This window comes from Ammospiza nelsoni, chromosome W, assembly GCF_027579445.1.
Source record: "Ammospiza nelsoni isolate bAmmNel1 chromosome W, bAmmNel1.pri, whole genome shotgun sequence".
Lineage (NCBI taxonomy): Eukaryota > Metazoa > Chordata > Aves > Passeriformes > Passerellidae > Ammospiza > Ammospiza nelsoni.
This window is the reverse complement of record NC_080668.1, coordinates 4,817,669-4,834,943: the sequence shown is the minus strand read 5'-3', so window position 1 is coordinate 4,834,943 and position 17,275 is coordinate 4,817,669. Positions and strand designations below refer to the sequence as shown.

The 17,275-nt window shown below is 41.8% G+C and overlaps 1 protein-coding gene across 1 annotated transcript; it reads left to right on the top strand.

Moving 5' to 3' along the window:
• The first annotated feature begins 6,532 nt into the window (after nt 1-6,532).
• LOC132086202 (uncharacterized) lies at nt 6,533-9,635 on the top strand. The gene is made up of 2 exons (XM_059491683.1): nt 6,533-6,682; nt 7,344-9,635. Exon 2 carries the CDS (start codon nt 7,616-7,618, stop codon nt 9,212-9,214), a length of 1,599 nt encoding a protein of 532 aa, XP_059347666.1. The 5' UTR covers nt 6,533-6,682; nt 7,344-7,615; the 3' UTR covers nt 9,215-9,635.
• Nucleotides 9,636-17,275: the final 7,640 nt, after the last annotated feature.

The window sequence follows — 17,275 nt, the reverse complement described above, 5'->3', positions numbered from 1 at the left end:
AAAGATCTAAAGCCGAAGCTGTATCCAGCCCCATCTGCCTCTTCAGGTGCCTTTGCTAGCTATCAAATATGTACTTGTGCTGGCATGTGTTGCATCATAAGTGCCAGAGCAAAGACTGCTCTACTTAAAAGGTTTTACTACAACCCCCACAATACAGTGCTACCCAAGCGGCATAATACGGGCTATAACACTCAAGGCAGTTTTTCTCTGCTGGTCCCCTTATGTAAAAAGGCGATAATGATTCAACAGTGTCAATCAATTCCTTAGCCGTTTGGCGGTGTGTCACGGTCCTGTCGACCGCTTTTGAGTGTCCCTTCAGTTGTATCAGTAGTGGCCACAGGATCAGGGGCAGCTTCTCCTCTAGTCGCTTTTTGTCCTTGTCTGTCAGATTGTCCACCAGCCGTTGCATTGAAAGCAGGCTTGGTCCACTTCGCAGGTAGTTATACAGCTCCTGTAGGGGTAGAGACACAGGGATATCCCCTTCCCCAATATAAAACTCTGGTAGAATCTATCCACTCAGGTTACAACATTTAGAAGAGAAAAACCAGAACCTGCCAGGTCAGACGGTAGATGTTGCCTCTGGATTGAAACATTTGCCAATTCATTCCCCAATTTAGTGACTGTTCCCCTTTTCTTTTTAGGAGTTCATGCTCTGCCTGTTCCATAATCTTTCTCTTTGTTACATTAGAATCTATTCCTCCACAGGTACTTACCACTCTGCCTTTGCTCGTCAACACGGTTGCCTCGAGCCGCGAGAGAGGTATAGTCTTCTCGGCAGCAGGGGTATTTCTTCAGGAGGGTCTAACCTATCACTGTTATGCTGTTTCAGAGAGAAAGAGCTCATTATCAAAGGGTACGAGGGATCGGATTACAGGGGCAGCGTCTATGATTTTAAGAACTTGACTCCCCCCTTTTTCTCTTGTGGCTGATTCCACCATCCATCCTGCCAAATTTTACATCTACACCCTCTACTGTGGGGTTAATGAAGTCTTTTTCCATTATTTAATTAATATCCAGTCACCCGGTTTAAATGTGATAGTCCGTTTTTCAGGTTTCTTCACAAGTCTTTTGATTCTGCTGGTGATAGTGGAACCCTGGAAAAAGTTAAAGATAGAATCTAAAATGTTAGGCTTTGTGCTTTCCCAGATCAACTGCACCTGCGTAAGCAGTATGATAAATTATATAATTGTAAGATGTGATGATTGTTTAGTAATTAAATGTAATTATTATATAACCATTAGAAGAATAGTGAGAAACTGTTGGAAATTCAGAGAGGGGCTAAATTTATGTATACAATAGAACAATATAAGTTTAATAATTAACATGAAAGTTATGTAACGATAGAATATAAAACATGATCATTTCGGATGTATGGTCGGAATCAGATTTGGGTTGAATATACCCCGATTCCCAGAGCTCTTAATAAAAAGCACCGCATATAATCCCCTGTGATTATATGTTTTTGAACGCTAACATTTTGGCGAACCCAGAAGGGACCCTTGTGAGTGCTGCTGAGCGAGTTCGTGACTCGATCACGCTCCAGCCGGCACCGAGGGATTCTCGGGGAGCCCATTGGCCACGACTGCTTCCGCTGCTCACAAACGTCCCCGGGAGAAAGGTAAGGTGCTTTTTACTTTGGTTTGGATGCCTGCCAATAAGACTCAGTGAAAGCTACGCTTGGTTGGGCTAAAGGAATTCCTGTTGGTGTAAGCCTAGGCGCCGTTCCGTAAGACAATCGCGAAAGCGTTGCGGGTTCGGCATTTGTGGTATTTTTGAAATGGAGAAATTTAAAGGGATTTTGGGCAGTAACACCCCTATCCTGCAAAATTCTCCTTTGGGGTGCTTATTAGCACATTAGAAACAAGGTAACTTTGGAGAAGGATTACGTAAAACTAAGTTGATTGATTATCGTAATTCATGGTGGCCAGAATATGCCTTGGAGAACAGTGAAAAATGGCCAAAATTCGGTACTCTGCAATATAACACTATTTCGCAGTTAATGTCGTTTTGTAAACAAGAAGTAAAATGGAATGAAGTCCCATATGTTGATCTGTTTTTCTACTTACGGGGAAAGCCAGAATGGCAGGATGAATGTGGATTATTAGTGGTTAAAACATCTGCAAAGTGTGGGGTTTGTGAGGAATGCTGTTTAGAACACTTGGTGTTAAAAGAAAGCTTGAGTAGGGAAAATTATACAGATATTGATTTACAAGTAGCTCCAATAGGAACAAGAGAACCTAAACCTATCCCACCTGTTTCATCTGTCCCTATCCCACTACCTGCTCCTCACCCACCTACTCCTGAGCCCGTCTCGTCTAGTACACCTTTCCCTCTTTATCCTCCTCTCCCATCATCACCCGATCCCTCTTCCTCGGAAGATGAGCAAAACCTAACTGTGATAGAAAGGAGAAAGAGGTATGCAAGTGAAAAAGATAGCAATGGTAATGAATCAGTGACCCCAATAGCCCATAGAACCCGGAGTCAGTCAAATCTTGCTCCAGTTGTGCATAGAAAAGGCATAAGCAAACAAAAATGGACTGTGATTGCCCCCTTGCGACAAGGTGTCAGAGTGGAAAGGCCAGTATTTGTAAAAGTGCCTTTTTCCCCGGAAGACTTAGTTATTTGGAAACAGTCAGCCGGAACTTATAGAGAAAATCCTGATAAAGTGGCACGCGTAGTAAAAATGGTTATGAAAACTCAAAATCCTGACTGGGATGACATACAAGTAATATTAGATACTCTGATGGATTCTACTGAAAAAGAAATGGTACTTAAGGCAGCCAAAGAGAGGGCAAGAGAAGATATTAGAAATGGGCTGGTAACAGGGAATTTAGATGTGAATTTCCCAATTGAGGATCCAAATTGGGAACCTAATTTATTGTGCGATATGAGGAGATTACGGAAATATCAAGAGTGGATCCAAATAGGAGTTCAGAATGCTGTGCCCAAAACTATAAATTGGTCCAAACTATATGAAGTTCGACAGGAAAAGAAGGAATCTCCCACTGCGTTTTTGGAGAGGCTTAAGGAGGTAGCAAGGAAATATACAGACCTCCAAATGGATACAGAGCAAGCAAAGGTTCAGCTCGCTCTCATATTCTTGGGCCAATCACAGGATGACATTTGTAGAAAATTGCAAAAATTAGAAGGGGAAGAATTAAGGAATTTGGATAAGTTACTCGAGGTTGCTTGGAAGGTATATAACAATCGGGAAAAAGAAGCTAGTAAAAGGCAGCAGCAGAATCTTTTGGCAGTAATACAGGAGAAAGGGAACCCAAATTTCAGGGGGCGTAACAGAAATGGTCGGGGTAGGAGACCAGTTACCCAAGGGTTAAGCTTGAATCAATGTGCATATTGTAAACAGGAGGGGCATTGGAAGCGAAATTGCCCAAGTTTGAATAACCAGTTTGACCAGGGCAATCAGTTGCAGCAGGCTACCAAGGAGATGGTCCTGGGGGAGTATACCAGCTGACTAGACTTGGAACCGGTAGAACAAGTTAAGGAACCTGTTGTAAATATACAGTTAGGGCATAAAGAGGTCAGATTTCTAATAGATACGGGAGCTACTTTTTCTGTATTGAATGATTTGCAAGGACAAATTGGGGACAAAGAAACGACAATAGTCGGTGCTACAGGGAAAGAGGAAAAACGGCCTTTCCTGAAACCCCTAGATTTGTGTTTTGGAAACAAGGTTATAACACACGAATTTTTATATGTACCTGAGTGTCCAATTCCGCTTTTAGGGAGAGATTTCCTAGCAAAACTTGATGCGGTAATAACCTTTGAAAATGGAGAGCTTATAATGAAAATACCTGAATCAAAGATGGGACAGATATTAATGATCAAAGAAAAACCTGTCCCCTCTGTCCCTAGGGAGGTAGAAGATGCAGTGATTCCCTCTGTATGGGAGACAGATATACCAGGGAAATCTAAATTGGCACAACCAGTGCATGTAGAGTTAAAAGAAGGGGCAAGGGCTGTACAAGTCAAACAATATCCCATAAAACCAGAAGCACGGCAAGGAATAGTAAAGATTATTGAGAAATTCTTGAAATACCGAATTTTAGAAGAATGTGAATCAGAATTTAATACACCAATATTTCCAGTAAAGAAGCCAAATGGTGAATATAGATTAGTGCAGGATTTGAGAGCAATAAATAAAATAACAAAGGACATTTATCCAGTGGTAACAAATCCTTATACATTGCTAACATCCGTAAAGGAGATATATAAATGGTTTACAGTAATTGATTTAAAAGATGCCTTTTTCTGCATCCCCCTTGACAAAGAAAGTAGGAAACTATTTGCCTTTGAGTGGGAAAACCCAGGGAACGGAAGAAAGACCCAGCTCACCTGGACACGACTCCCACAAGGCTACAAGAACTCGCCAACCCTATTCAGAAACCAATTGGCAAAGGAACTGGAGATTTGGACCGAAAATGGGCAAGTACCAAGAGACCAATACTTATTGTTTCAGTATGTTGATGATATACTAATAGCTACAGAAGAAAGAAGAACCTGTATAAAGGTAACCATTGAGATTTTAAATTCACTGGGAATGGGAGGCTATAAAGTATCCAGAGGAAAGGCACAAATCGCACAACAGACTGTGATTTACCTGGGATGTGAAATTTCACAAGGGCAACAAAAACTAGGTACTAACTGTATCCAAGCTATTTGTGCTATTCCAGAGCCCCAGAAATCACGAGCTGCGAGTCTTCCTCGGGATGGCAGGATGGTGTCGCTTGTGGATCATGGACTATGGACTGATTGCGAAACCCCTGTATGAAGCTCAGGAGACGCAGCCATTCACCTGGGGCAAACCACAGAAAGAAGCCTTCCTAAAATTAAAGGAAGCACTGACAACTTCTCCAGCACTAGGGTTACCTGATCTGTCTAAAGATTTTCAGCTGTTTGTACATGAAAGGCTGCGCCTAGCACTAGGAGTCCTGACCCAACGTCTGGGAAGCTGGAAAAGGCCGGTGGGCTACTTTTCCAAACAACTCGACAACATAAGTGCCGGGTGGCCCCCATGTCTGCGGGCAGTCGCAGCTACTGTGATCCTGATACAAGAAGCCAGGAAACTTATTATGGGAAGGCACATAGATGTCTATGTACCAGACATGGTAACCACTGTCTTAGAACAAAAGGGGGGCCATTGGCTATCTCCCAGCAGGATGATGAAATTCCAGGTAGTCCTGACTGAGCAGGATGATGTCACATTAAAAACAACTAACCTTTTGAATTCAGCTTTGTTCCTAGGTACCACAACCGAAGAAGGCCCATTAGAACACGACTGTGTAGAAGTAATAGAGTACACCTATTCAGCAAGAGAAGACCTGAAAGACGTCCCACTAGAGCAGCCGGAGTGGGAGCTGTTTACAGATGGGAGCAGCTTCGTGGAAAACGGAACCAGATACGCTGGATATGCGGTAACAACAGTCAATACAGTAGTGCAGGCAGAGGCATTACCACCAAATACATCTGCCTAGAAGGCAGAACTGGTTGCTTTAACCAGGGCACTAGAATTAAGTGAAGGGAAAAAGGTAAATATCTGGACGGACTCAAAATATGCCTTTGGAGTGGTGCATGTACACGGAGCACTGTGGAAAGAAAGAGGACTGTTATCTTCTCAGGGTACGCACATTAAACATCAGGATGCAGTCCTGCAATTGATAAAGGCAGCACAAAACCCTGAACAAGTGGCAATCATACACTGCAAAGCACACCAATCAGGAAACTCCAAAATCTGTGAGGGAAATCGAAAGGCAGACTGGGCAGCCCGACAGGTTGCTCGAGAGGTACAAACAACAATGGCATTGATACCTTTGAAGCTTAATGTATCCCAATTCAATTTGCCTCCAAAACCAAAATATTCAGTAGAAGATGAGAGACTGGCATGTTTGCTGAATGCACAAAGGAATTCAGAGGGATGGTATGTGACTGCACAAGGACAAATAGTGGTACCTCCCTTGATAATGAGAGAAGTTCTACAAATTAAACATAACGAATGTCACTGGGGAGCAGAGGCATTGGTAAAATTGCTAAAGCAGAGTTTAATTTCAGTACGGATGTTAACAATGGGAAAATCAGTAATGTCAAAATGTGATATCTGCTTGAAAAACAACCCAGTGGCCAGGCGACAGGCACAGCTAGGAAGAATACAGATAGGAATAGAGCCAGGAGACTATTGGCAGGTAGATTTTGTAGAATTGCCAAGAACTCGAGGATACAAATACCTGTTAGTGGGGTGTCCTGGGGTGACGTGATAATGCTTGTATCCCCATTCATCTGTTCTGTGCCTTTAAGACTGGCTCTGAAGAGTGGAAGTTTGTTTGGGTTTCTCTTATCAGGAACACAGAGACAGCAGTACATAGGGCTGTTTTTCACTTCTGGCTTTCAGCTTGCTGCTTTGCTTGCTTGCTCTTCTTCTGCTCTTGCTTCTCCTCCCGCTTTTGCTTCTGCTTATTAGCTAGTTCTAGCTAAACAGTCCAAATTCCTTCCCGGACTGTTTCTCCTCTCCTGTTCCTGTGACCATCTCGAACCTGCTCCGGACTGGGACCTGGGAACACCGAAGGTTCGGCTGCAGCAGCTGCCCAGCGCCGGAGGGACTGAGAACAGAGCAACCACCCCTGAAAGAGACTTTCTGATTTTGTCATCTTTCTCAGAGTGGTGTCATCGGGTATTGTTCATTTTGTGTGCTGGGGGGTGCTGGGCCAGTCAAATAAACAGGTTCTTTCCACCTCTCTCCAAGGAATTTTTTCCCGAACCGGTTGGGGGGGGAGGGGCCGTGTGGGTTTTGCTTTCTGGAGGGGCCCTCCTTTGCAGATTCTTTAACAAATTTGCCCTAAACCAGGACATGGGGGTTGACACATTCTCTGGGTGGCCAGAAGCCCTTCCCTGTCGCACGAACCAAGCAAAGGAAACAGTTAAGTGGTTACTACAGGAGATTATTCCCAGATTCAGGGTACCCCTAGGGGTATCATCAGATAGGGGACCCCATTTCATAGCTACAGTAGTAAGAGAGGTAAGTAGATTGCTGGGGATAACTTGGGACCTCCACACACCGTGGAGACCCCAGTCAAGTTGACAGGTAGAGAGGATGAATCAGACACTAAAAAGGCAAATCAGTAAAATATGCCAAGAAGCCAAATTGCAGTGGCCGCAGGCTTTGCCAGTAGCACTGTTGAGGATTCAGATAAAGCCTAGGAGTGGGATGTCAGTCAGTCCTTATGAGATATTGTATGGGAAACCATATGAATCTCCTGAGCCTAACCCTAATGTACATGTCACAGGAAAGCAGGAAGTATATAATTATGTTCTGTCTCTTGGGAAAACTTTAGCTCGGCTCCGGAGTATCCTCGTGTGGAATAGACCACTGACTCTCGAGAACCCAGTTCATAACATACATCCAGGAGACGAGGTGTACATCAAGAACTGGAACGAGGAACCGCTGAAAGAAAAGTGGAGTGGACCCCATCAAGTACTACTGACCACCTTTACAGCAGTCAAAGTAGCTGGCGTGGAACCCTGGATCCACTATACCCGAGTGAAGAAAGTCCATCCTGGATCACAGACTGTATAAACTCTGGAATGAACAAAGGCTGCAGATAAGATGTGTTTAATTGCTTTCAGAATGCTATCAGTAATTGTGCTAACGTTATGGTTATTAATATCTTTGGGATGTGGAATGCAAAATGATCAACTAACCACTCTTCATTCTAGAATGAAGAGAGAGGTACAAACGGAAACACAGGTGATAAAGGTTTCTAATGCAGTTCGGGCTGAGAATGTAATGATCGGATTAGTCAAAGATTTTGCCAAAATGCAAAACACCAGTCGAATAACTGCCTGTCTGCCAATACCAAAGGCAGCAGGAGACCCAGTAAATTGGGGAATCATAACATCAAAACTACCTGAAATACAAAAGAACAAAACAATTACATGTAAACTGGTACCTGAATCGAGGCAAGTTACAGAAACAAGTCTGGTATGGCAATGTGAGGCCAAGGATAGGAAAGATCAGATAGCACCTTGGGACAGTGCGTGGTCTGTGAGTATTCTTCAAAGATTCCAATATATGGCAAACACCCCTTGGTGTATTAAGTGGGAAGGCCCTGAGAATGAAACAGATCCGGCAATAACAAACACTGACACTAGTAGCAGAACGAGGGCAGACAAAGTAAGTTGGTGGGCATGTAATAAAACTTATGACTGCACTTCAGATGATGAAGAGATAGAACAGATGCCACCCCTGGCAATAGCCTTACAAATTGGTTGTGCTTGCAGAGGGATCAAACATAAACAAGGCAGAGTGAATTATAAAGTAATTATAGGGTGTACCAGGATGACAATCCGAGGTCCAGGACAATTTGTATGGGCAGCAAGTGATGGTACCTGGACAACATATCTGCCTGTAGATGGGAAAGTAAAGGAGATTACTTTAGGCCTGCCAACCTTATGTCCAATTTGGAAAAAGTCCCCATTTAATGGAAAACATGAACTTCTGCAGATAAGAGCAAGACGAGAAGTTCTAGACAATGAAAATCCAGATGACACTTGGCAAGAACCCTCTAGTGGAGTGAAATTTGGATGGGCCCTAGAGTCATTGTTTGGTCCTATAGCAAACTATAAGAGCAGAGAGATGCTGTACAAACTTACAGGTCAGGTAGGTAGACTGGCAACAGTCACCCGGGAAGGATTTAAAGAATTAAATATACAATTCCAAGCCACCACAAAAATGACTTTACAAAATCGATTGGCCCTAGATATGCTACTCCTGAAAGAGCATGGAGTATGTGGATTTTTAAAGGAACAAGTTGATCATTGCTGCGTTCATATCCCAAATGTAACTGCAGATGTAGAATATGACATCAATCAGTTGAAACAAATAGATCATGAAGCACAAGAAGAGCAAAAGGATTTGGCTACAAGCTGGTTAGGAAAAATCTTTAAAGGATTAGGGTGGAATGTGAGTTCATGGATTAAATCTATCATTGAGAGTGTGATAATCTTACTAATTGTATTCTTAGCAATTTGGTTAGTTTTCAGCATCTTAAAAGGAGAGATACAGAAGAAAACATCCTGGAACCAGAGGATAATAAAGGCACTAACACGAGATCCACGCCCACCATCTTCTGGTTCTCCAGTTCGTAACAGCATCCACGACAATGTTTACATCAACCCTGGATTTGAAGAACCAAGTACGATCTGAGGAATAAAGGACTGTATCAAGTGAAAACATTTACACCTATAGTGAAGTGAAAATGCTTTCAAAGGGGGGAGAATGATAGTGGAACCCTGGAAAAAGTTAAAGATAGAATCTAAAATGTTAGGCTTTGTGCTTTCCCAGATCAACTGCACCTGCGTAAGCAGTATGATAAATTATATAATTGTTAGATGTGATGATTGTTTAATAATTAAATGTAATTATTATATAACCATTAGAAGAATAGTGAGAAACTGTGTTGGAAATTCAGAGAGGGGCTAAATTTATGTATACAATAGAACAATATAAGTTTATTAATTAACATGAAAGTTATGTAATGATAGAATATAAAACATGATCATTTTGGATGTATGGTTGGAATCAGATTTGAGTTGAATATACCCCGATTCCCAGAGCTCTTAATAAAAAGCACCGCATATAATCCCCCGTGATTATGTGTTTTTGAACGCTAACACTGGCATGAAATTCATCTTCTTTCTGTGGTGGTTTTTGGGCTATCATGCTCTTTCCCACAGTTCTTCTCTGTATTGCGTTAGGGTGGTCAAATGTGTGTTAATCTGCTGGTCCCTGAGGCTGGGGTGGTCTTGGGGTGTATTTAAGTTGTAAAGCATCCCGTACAGCATTTCGAAGGGGGAAACCCCCACATCAGCCCTAGGCTGGGTTCTAATATTCAATAGTGCCAATGGTAAACACTTGATTCATGACGACTTTGTTTCTATCATCAATTTAGTGAGTTGTTTCTTTATTTCTCCATTCATCCTCTCAACTCTTCCTGAGCTTTGAGGGTGCCACAGAGTGTGATGGTCCCATTCTATCCCCATTATTTTCATTACTTCCTGAATGACTTTAGACACAAAATGTGGTCCTCTATCAGAGTCAATTACTTCCATGACCTTATATCTTGGTATAATATTTTCAAACAAAATTTTAACTCCACAAACCAGGACTAGCAGGTATCGATGTCTCCCTACTTTAGCCAGCTTAGTAAAATCAATCTAAATGTGTGAGAATAGCCGGTAAGCTAGAGGTCTGCCCCCCCCCCCCCCGAAGGGACGTTCTCGGAAATGGGCTTTGTTCACCTTTAAGCAGGTTACACATCCTCTGATTACCTGTTTTGTTATGTTATATACCCCTATTTTTCTTAAAATTTATATCCTACCTATTTTCCCAAAAGCTTCTCCAATTAGAGAACGATTTCCGTCAATTCCCCTTTAACACACTTTATAAATTTTAGTCAGAAATCTTTTCCTGGTGGTGATGGACTTACCACTGCTCCCGGCAAATTTCAAAGGCATACAAAAGGATTATTCATTCTTTGCATACTACTTAACAAAATAAGAATAAGGCACAAAAATATTTTTGTCACATTCAAAAATAATTATGAGCGATTTTTTACAATAAGCCAAAAGAATAACATATGTACAAATTTCATCAGTATTAACTGCCCGCTAAGCCTGTTCTCCATTCTCAAACAATTGGTATATGTTTTGAACAGGGTTAGGCTCCAATGGAAATTTCTCTGATGTTCATGTTAACATTTTTGCACACAAATTATAAAATAAGCGTTTAGCATAAATTTATCTAACATCACTTAAACCTAATAACACTTAAACTTAAAACACTTCAACTTAAAATATTTGAGCTTAACAGAACTTAACATCACTAAAACTTATCTTTACTTAAACTTAACAGAAATTAAACTCAACAGAATTTTAACTTAGTAGAACTCAGTTTAACAGACCTTAACTTTAACAAAACTTAAACTTAACAGATTTTCAAATCAACAGAACTTACATGCAAACTCACTTAAATTTAACAGAACTTAACTTGAACAAAACTCAACCGACTTTAAATTCTACATGACTTGAACTTAAGAACACTTTACCTTAACAGAAATGAAACTTTAAACACTTAATTTTAACAGTATTTAACCCTAATGACACTTAATAGACAATTTAACTCTCCACCAACTGAGTTATCTGGGCTTCTGATGTTTAAAGTCTATGCTAATACCGGTGATTTTTAAGGCAGTATAATGGATGCTAAGCCAAATCGACCGAATTTTGGCCTAACGCATTCACCACGCTGATTTCTCTTTTACACTCTGATCTTGTTCAAAATATTAGAGCCATCTGTAAATGAGCTAGGCTATTAAACGTTAAACAAAGTTGTCAAATATTTACCCAGACTTCAGCAATTACATAATGTTTTTAAAATTTATATCTACATTGGAGGTTTTAATTTTCCATGAGATTTCAGCGAAACTCCTCTCTTTTATAAACGTTCAAAGATAATGTCTACAATTAGTAGCTTGCAAAAAAAAATTGTAGTGGACATAAACTATACCTTTTAGTCAGCCTTTGGTATACATTGCGCATTTTCCCTCTGCTATAACACAATTACTTTGACAAAAAAAACAAATAACACCTATCAAACACACACACACCTAGTTTGGCAAAACTACATAAAACATACATTCCTTACTATAAAAACTTTTGCCCCAAATTATTTGCTTTTATCACTTCAAATTGTAATCTTAAAAAGCAGATTCATGTACTATGGTAGACAAAATGCAAAAAAAATCTAAAAGCATATTTTTGTCCTTAGTATGAGCCCTCTCTCAAAGGCTCTAACACATTTTGGTTCGCAGCATCGTACTGAGCAATGAAATGTTTGAGTTCTTCAACGCATCGCTCACCTCTTTCATGCAAGTTCTGCCTCAGGGCAAAATGAATGGGCTTCTCTAATGATGGATCTTTATCTACTAACATCTTAACTACCATGCTAAAGGTTTCACAGTCTTGTCTGTAGGCCTGTTCAATCTCCTTTGTTTTAGTTGTAATTATTTTCAACCGATCTAGAGGCTGGCTGTCCTTATATAATTCTGTACTGTCTGCTAGGTTTGCCTCTATAATTTTTGTTTCGCTGTGGAAGCCGGATTCATTAACCGTACTCTGCAATTGAGTCAATTATTTCTGATCAACTGGGGCATTTGTGACATCGACATTTCCCTGATTATTATTTGTATTTACTTTGTCGATATTTTGTCCCTTACGGGCAGCTGATATAAACCCAATCCCGGCTTGAGCACCCCCATCGGCATTTCCCTCAGAGGGCAGAGGTGTAGCATTTTGGTTTTACTTCGAGTCAGTGTTCCCCAATTGTCTGGATAGCCATCCGGGAAAGGGAGGGGATCCCCCTCCTGACTCCCAGTTTGAACAGGGGGTGCATTTGGTGGAGGAGGAGTATGTGATGGTGGTATTAAGGGAACCTCCTTCTTCTTATTATTTTTCTTTTTATAATTTACACGGTCATCCCTCTCCCTTAGAGGGTACATTTGCTCATTGTTAATTTCTGAAGGACATAATTTTACGCTTAATTTGCCTTTAGATACCTCTATTCCTATTCCGAATTCAATCATAAGATCCTGCCCTAAAAGACTACAATCGGCTTCTGGGACCAGCAATAGAGACCCTATTCCCATTCTGGAGGGTCTTTTAATTATTACATCTTTTATTATAGGTACCCCAAAGGGTTCCCTTTTAGATCCCTTCAGCTGCACCATTTCCGTGGGCTGGGTGTATCCTTTAGGGAGGGTTTGGATTGTAGATCGTTCGGTCCCTGAGTCCACAAGGAACTCGTACATCTGTTGCTGGGGACCTATCTTAAGTTTTATCAGGGGCTTCTCTTTTTCTCCCAGCAAATAGAACTCCTGGTCTTGAAACTGTTTCCCATCCTTTTCCCTTTTTTGACATGTTCATTTCAGGTGTCCTCTATCCCCGCAATAACAGCAAACAACCACTTGAGGTCGCTCCATGCTGAATGATTCCCTTAAATTAACGTAATATATTTTGACTGGAGTGTCCTCTCTTGACACCCCGGTACCGATGAAGTGTTCCCGGAGGGCTTGGCTTGCTCTTCCCCCTCCTGGAGTGGCTCTCTTCCCCCTCCCGGAGTGGCTCCTCACATACACACACTCGCCCCCCCCGTTCGTGGCCCAGTCCCTCGTGGGTACGTGGGAACCGCACTATAGGAGGTCTGCAATTGCCTCGTCCAGAGGACGTCTCATACACCACACTCCGGGAGCACTCACTCCAACATCCCAACCGGACCGCCCCTTGTTGCCCCTTGTTCGTACTCACGTATACGCTCGCCTGCGTCTTGGTCCGGACTTCGTGCACAAAGATTATGGGGTTGTTGCCAGCTTTCCTTTGCCTATTACCTGAATTTGGGTTCGTCGGAGGGCTAGAAGTGAAGGTCGGACCCGAGGCCACCAGAGGTGGGTAGCCTCCTCGGTAAATCCGCCCTCTGCAGTTATGCCATCCGAGTCACAGCACCAATTTGTTATAGGTTAGTTGCGGTGGGGAATCAATCACCGACTAGTAAGTCCAAATAAAATGAAATTTATTAATTGATAGAGCAAGCGATAATAGGCAAAGTCAGCGCTGGGTGAAGCCAACAAAAGGCTTGCACCCACCCGGGAGCACTGGGTGTGGCTGCGGAGTCACCACTCCACCAACGGCCCACGCTCTTCTGATATTTCGTGGAGTTTTTATACAGTCCGGGTTGACGTGTCTTTCAGGGTAGTACTCTGCGTATTCTTCTCCTGCTGCTAGGAGGTCATAGTCCGCCTCCTGGAGGTCTGAAGATGAAGGCCGGTATTTTCCTTATTTGATAGGTTTATCTGATTCCTGGAATTTTAGGCTCAATCTGCTGAGTTCCTGGAATCTTAGGTTTACTGAGCGGATAAGCTAATACTGTGCTATCAATCATAGCAAGCCCATTATCCATATTAACAGTTTACTAAGCAGATAAACAAATGTTTGTGAAACCCATTGTCTTTGGTTTTGTCTTCCTTATCCTTTTAAGTCTGGAAATTTATTAGGCAAACAAATGGAGATGGTGCAACAGTCTTACTGGAATAGCTTTGTCAGCTTTGATGAACAAACCTAAAGTTTTAACCTATTACAGGATGTATGAAAAGTAAGGATACAATAGTGGTAGTTGGGGATAAAGGGGAACCATTTAAAGTACTGGAGCGATACGCGGAATAAATAGAATCCACAACCAGATATAGTTATGAAGTGGGTCTGTATGTTAGCGTCCGGCACAAGAGAGATAGCTCTTGTGAAAACTTGTGCCCCGAGCCTCAGTCTGACCCACATCTTCATTCACAAAGGTATTCCATAGTCAATACATTGCACAACTTTTCCATGCATATTCAACCCCTGGCTCCGTCTGTTCTCGCCTCACATGGTAATTAGATCCATGCCTGTCTGGGCATGCGTTGTTTGCTGTGGTGGTCGCATGGGGGTCCCTCAGTGGTCTCTGAGGCTGAAGGTTGCAGTCTTCCTCATGACTGAACTTGTGAACTTTTCTCCTTTGCGCATGCACTTTTGGTCCCTTAGTGCTTATCTGAGTACATCTGTCGGCCTTGATCAGCTTGGAGACAGAGGAGTCCCTTTATCTGGGTTCTTTGCATCCCTTGGTCTCCTCCGGTATTGTTCTTTATGCAAGAAATTTGCATTTTCCTATGCCCTTTGTACCATGGCAGAGGTTTCTCAAGTAAAAAGGTTAAAATTCAACACATAGTTCCACAGGCCAAACTTTAAATGCTTAATTCATATTGCTAACTCAAGTGAACTCTAAAAATCTCTATTTCAGTACCAGTTATTAAAGAAGTGGAAATAGAATCTGAAAATAAAATTTGTTTAGGGAATATGTTATTAGTTGAAGAAGCAGATTATAATCTATAAGGAAGAGATTTAATTGTAGCACTGGGGATAAATTTGAGAGTACAAGGGCCAGATCTAGTAGTAAGTCTATACAGATTAACAGAGGGGGATGAAAGTAAAATCGATCCCAAGGTCTGGTATACCCAAGGAGAGGCTGGAAGGTTAGAAATGGAACCTATTTCTATTGAAATAGAGAGACCAGAGGATCCAATCAGAATTAAACAATATCCCATTTCCATGGAGGGGAGAAAGGGATTAAAACCTGTGATAGATGAATTAGTAAAGAGGGGAACTCTAGAACCCTGCATGTCAAGACACAACACTCCTATTTTAGCTGTATGGAAAACTGATGGAAACTATAGATTAGTCCAGGACCTAAGGTCTATAAATAAATGAACAAAGACATGTTTTCCTGTGGTAGCTAATCCATATACTCTTTTGAACCAAATTTCCCCTGAAGACACTTGGTACAGCATAGTATATTTAAAAGATGCCTTTTGGAGCTGTCCTTTAGCCAAAGAGAGCCAGGATTACTTTGCCTTTCAATGGGAGGATCCTGAAACATATAGAAAGCAACAGTTCAGGTGAACATCTCTGCCGCAGGGGTTTGTAGATTCTCCCCACCTGTTTGGACAAGCTCTCGAGAAATTATTAAGACAGGTTGTGACCACAGAGGGAATCAAACTATTGCAGTATGTTGACAATTTACTCATAGCAGGTCCTAAAGAGGAAGACGTGAGGGCAAGCACAATAGCTTTATTGAACTTTTAAGGAAAAAAGGGATTAAAGGTATCAAAATCAAAGTTAGAGTTTACTGAGTCAGAGGTCAAGTGTCTAGGGCACTGGATCTCAAAAGGGAAAAAGAAATTAGACCCTGAAAGCATCGCAGGAATTATTGCATTACCTCCTCCATGGTCAAAAAAGGAGGTTAGGCAGCTATTGGGACTTTTGGGGTACTGCAGACAGTGGATTGAAGAGTATAGTGAAAAGGTGAAATTTCTATATGAAAAATTAACTACTGATAGAATAAAATGGACAGAGCAAGATGAAGAGGGATTTAGAGGATTGAAAGAGATGCTTATAACCGCTCCAGTGCTGAGCCTCCCTGATGTAAAGAAGCAGTTCCAATTGTTTGTAGATGTTAGTAATCACACCGCCCATGGAGTATTAACACAGGATTGGGCTGAAGCAAAAAAACTGTAGGACATGTGTCAAAACTCTTGGATCCCATAAGCAGAGGCTGGCCCATTTTTCTACAGGCAATAGTGGCAGTAGCACTACTAGTAGAAGAAGCTAGAAAGTCACTTTTGGAGCACCACAGGTGGTCTATACTACACACAATGTAAGAAGCATTTTGCAACAGAAAGCAGACAAATGGCTCACGGATGCTAGGCTTTTGAAGTATGAGGCTATATTGTTACATTCCCCTGATTTAGAATTACGAACAACTGCTGCTCAAAATCCAGCACAATTCTTATTTGGAGAAGCACTGGAAGAGTGTAATCATAATTGTGCAGAAGTGGTAGAATTGCAGACAAAGATAAGACAGGACTTGGAAGAAGAAGAGTTTGAGGATGGAGAGAAATGGTTTGCGGATGAATCAGCAAGGGTTATAGAAGGGAAAAGGAAGTCAGGATATGCAGTAGTGGGTGGGAAATCAGGAAAAGTAGTAGAGTCAGGACCCCTGGGTGCCAGTTTGTTGGCACAAGCTTGTGAACTGTATGCAGTCTTACAAGCACTCAAAAGGTTAAAAGGGCAGAGAGGGATAATTTTTAATGATTCCAAATAAGCTTTTGGAGTAGTCCACACCTTTGGAAAAATTTGGGAAGAAAGAGGTTTAATCAGCACTCGTGGAAGAGGGTTCGTTCATGAAGAATTAATAGGACAAATCCTAGAGGCTATTAGAGGACCAGAAGCAATTTCTGTAGTACATGTTAAGGGACACCAGCTGGGGATGCAGTTTCGGACTCAAGGAAACAATCTGGCAGACACGGAAGCTAAAAAGGCAGCATTACTGGTAATGAATATCCTGGAAATTAGAGGAGGTAAAACCCAGGACTATCCCTCCTGTCCCTCTTCAAAGGAATTTGCATGGTATGACAAGATAGGAGGCAAGTGGGAGGAAGGTAAATGGAAACTGCCTGATGGAAGATAATTATTATCCAAAGAGTACACAAGGAAAATTGTGGAGGGATAGAATGTAAGAAAATAGTGCAGAAGGTAGTCTCACACCTGAGGAGTTGCAGCTGTACTAATCACCAAAGATTAGGAACAGGCCTGCCCTTAATAGGCCACAGCTGTGTCAATAAGA

What these genes read in the sequence shown, in the direction of transcription:
- LOC132086202 (XM_059491683.1), top strand. Translation starts at nt 7,616, where the DNA reads ATGTGTTTAATTGCTTTCAGAATGCTATCAGTAATTGTGCTAACGTTA.